General features: G+C 44.5%; 3 protein-coding genes across 3 annotated transcripts in view; 2 read left to right on the top strand and 1 right to left on the bottom strand.

The window, feature by feature from the left end:
- LOC134185774 (target of EGR1 protein 1-like) overlaps positions 1 to 373 on the top strand; it is a 2,857-nt gene extending 2,484 nt beyond the window's left edge. The window contains exon 4 of the mRNA XM_062653646.1: positions 1 to 373. This exon is cut by the window's left edge and continues 208 nt beyond it. Within this exon, the coding sequence (XP_062509630.1) occupies positions 1 to 311 (311 nt within the window). The 3' untranslated portion in view covers positions 312 to 373.
- The window catches only part of LOC134185775 (nuclear autoantigenic sperm protein-like), a 5,647-nt gene continuing 3,514 nt past the window's right edge, over positions 368 to 2,500 (bottom strand). Inside the window, exons 10-13 of the mRNA XM_062653647.1 lie at positions 1,153 to 1,206; positions 1,003 to 1,089; positions 749 to 802; positions 368 to 586 (exon numbers count right to left, since the gene is read on the bottom strand). Of these exons, the coding sequence (XP_062509631.1) occupies positions 533 to 586; positions 749 to 802; positions 1,003 to 1,089; positions 1,153 to 1,206 (249 nt within the window). The 3' untranslated portion in view covers positions 368 to 532. The remainder of the gene's footprint in view (positions 587 to 748; positions 803 to 1,002; positions 1,090 to 1,152; positions 1,207 to 2,500) is intronic.
- The window catches only part of LOC134185776 (uncharacterized), a 2,347-nt gene continuing 1,090 nt past the window's right edge, over positions 1,244 to 2,500 (top strand). Inside the window, exons 1-3 of the mRNA XM_062653648.1 lie at positions 1,244 to 1,642; positions 1,988 to 2,098; positions 2,156 to 2,200. Of these exons, the coding sequence (XP_062509632.1) occupies positions 1,394 to 1,642; positions 1,988 to 2,098; positions 2,156 to 2,200 (405 nt within the window). The 5' untranslated portion in view covers positions 1,244 to 1,393. The remainder of the gene's footprint in view (positions 1,643 to 1,987; positions 2,099 to 2,155; positions 2,201 to 2,500) is intronic.

A 2,500-nucleotide genomic window follows, 5' to 3' on the forward strand; every position in this document is an offset into this window, starting at 1 on the left:
ATGAACCCACACGTACACACTCAGACAACAAAGAAAGAAACCACGCCAAACGAGAGTCGCCTCAAACTGGTGGCCACCGGGCTGGCTTTGATGCATTTATGGCAGGTTTTTGTCTCGTTTTTATGGCCGAGATGGAGAGTGATGGTAAACTGACGTCATGGAAGGAAGGACTGTTGGAGTGGAGAAACAGACTAAGTCTTAGTGGCAAACCCATGCCTCTTGTTATCACAAAAAGTCACTTTTCTAAACCATCGGGTCATCACGTGCAGAGACTGGCCGCTCTAACTAATGCACATGATCAGGTCACATGAAATGTTGTTGACATCGAATTTTTATTGTTGCCATTCGTACACAAAAGGCAGTGTAATTGATAGTGAATATTGTTGATGGTACTGCACACACTTTATTTGCATCAGCGTGGATACAATGAGGTTACTATCTGAGTACATTGTTAGCGTAGGTTTAGTGTACACCTGCACGGTTGCATGTGTTTATCGTGTACATGGTTTGCTGTTTGATTGTGGTTGATAGTTTAGTCTTCATTTCTCGCTCGTTTGACTTCGGTGTCTTCTGCTGGAGCTTTTCTCTGTTGTGAGAAATGACGAGATGTCACACACACACACACACACACACACACACACACACACACACACACAGAGTGACACACACACACACACACACACACACACACACACACACACACACACACACACACACAACATGCAGCAGATAAGACCGAGTTGCTCACCTTTCGTTTCACCAAATGACTGATGTCGTTTACTTGTTTCGAGTTGGACACACTCTGAAAGAGATAACGTGCAAGTCAAGCTAATGTATGTCTATCAACGCATTCAAGACTGTCTAAAGGGCAATGTGTTTCCTTGTCAATTGATATTTAATTAATTAATTAACAAATTATAAAATAATTTAAAATTTTATTCTAAAATAAAGAGAAATCCAGGAAAAGTCAAAATAAAAAACATTGATATTAATGATTCTAACCCCTGTGGTTGATGCTCCTGTTTCAGACTGCTGATGAGATTCCGATGTTGCAGACGAGCTGCCAGTTAGGCCTCCAGACAATCCGAGCTGCAACAGTCACGTCATTAATTACAACTACATCAGTGGGGGTTCTGATTGTGTGTGTTTTACTGCTTCTGCTGTAATCTCCTTGATTGCACGTTTGCTCTCTTTGAAATCATCAATCTTAAAAAGAGAGAAAAAGTGTAGGCATCATACATGCATATTAGACTCTACTGTATTATCGAGATGCATCTCACAATATTGTATTAGAGGGATGCATATCTCAATACATTGGTATCTCGCGTATCCAGACCCTACCGCCGCGTTACACTCCGAACCACGCCTCACACGCATCACGTGACCAGACGGCATGCGCTTGGACAACTTCACCGCAAAGACAGTCGAGATTCTCTTCAAACGAGCCGGTGGCAAATGCTGCATTTGTCGCGCGACGACGTTCGGTCCAAACGACAAGTCGTGGAGCTCGACGAGCATTGGCCAAGCGGCTCACATCAGCGCAGCAGCACCAGGAGGACCTCGATATGATGAGAAGATGCCAAGTGAGGAGAGAAAGAGCGCAAGGAACGGCATGTGGCTTTGCTCTAACTGTCATGATAAGGTGAGATGGTAGTGGTGGGTGAAAGGTGGGAGATGGACATGCAGTGGGTGGTGGACATGCAGTGGGTGGTCTGTTGATTGTAGATAGACGGCTAGGACAGTAGCCATAGAGATGGAGTGGTGACACGTAGTGGGGCCTTTCGGAGGGGCAGTCTGAAACAGATGGGTGGATTGACAGTCAGACAGACAGACAGATTCACACACATACTTCAATAGACAAACAGATAGACAGACAGGTAGCAGACATACATACATACATACATACACACAGACAGACGGACGGACGGACAGACAGACACACACACACACAGAAGGAGATATGGTTTCATAACTGTTTGTGGTGAAGGTGGACAGGAATGTGGAGACGTACACGTTGGAGAAGCTGCGAGAAATCAAACACAAAGGTGAGAGTGAAGCAAAGGAAGAGTTGGGAAGGCCGCCATCAAAATCAGATCAAGTGCAGTTGCTTGTGATGAGATGAAGTAGCATGAAACTGACATGTGATGTTTAATAGGGAGATCAGTTGCCAGTCATGTTGGATGCACTTGCCATTCACCAAGTAGGCGATTGACAGACAGACAGACAGACAGACAGACAGACAGACGGAGACAGACAGACAGACAGACAGAGAGACAGACAGACAAACAGACAAAATGCTTACAGCTACATGTACTGTTTGGTCACTTCCTCTACTCCAAAGAATTGGGGTCATTGTTTCCATTATCAGCATATTCGATCATTGTTTGTCATCATTTCTGATGTGGCCAGTCACCATCTTAATCTTCACAACATCCCATATCATTTGTCACTCTCTTGTATCACTCCCGTGAACAATCAGGCTCAATCTGATCATTGCTGT

This window comes from Corticium candelabrum, chromosome 10 (genome assembly GCF_963422355.1).
Source record: "Corticium candelabrum chromosome 10, ooCorCand1.1, whole genome shotgun sequence".
NCBI classification, from domain to species: domain Eukaryota; kingdom Metazoa; phylum Porifera; class Homoscleromorpha; order Homosclerophorida; family Plakinidae; genus Corticium; species Corticium candelabrum.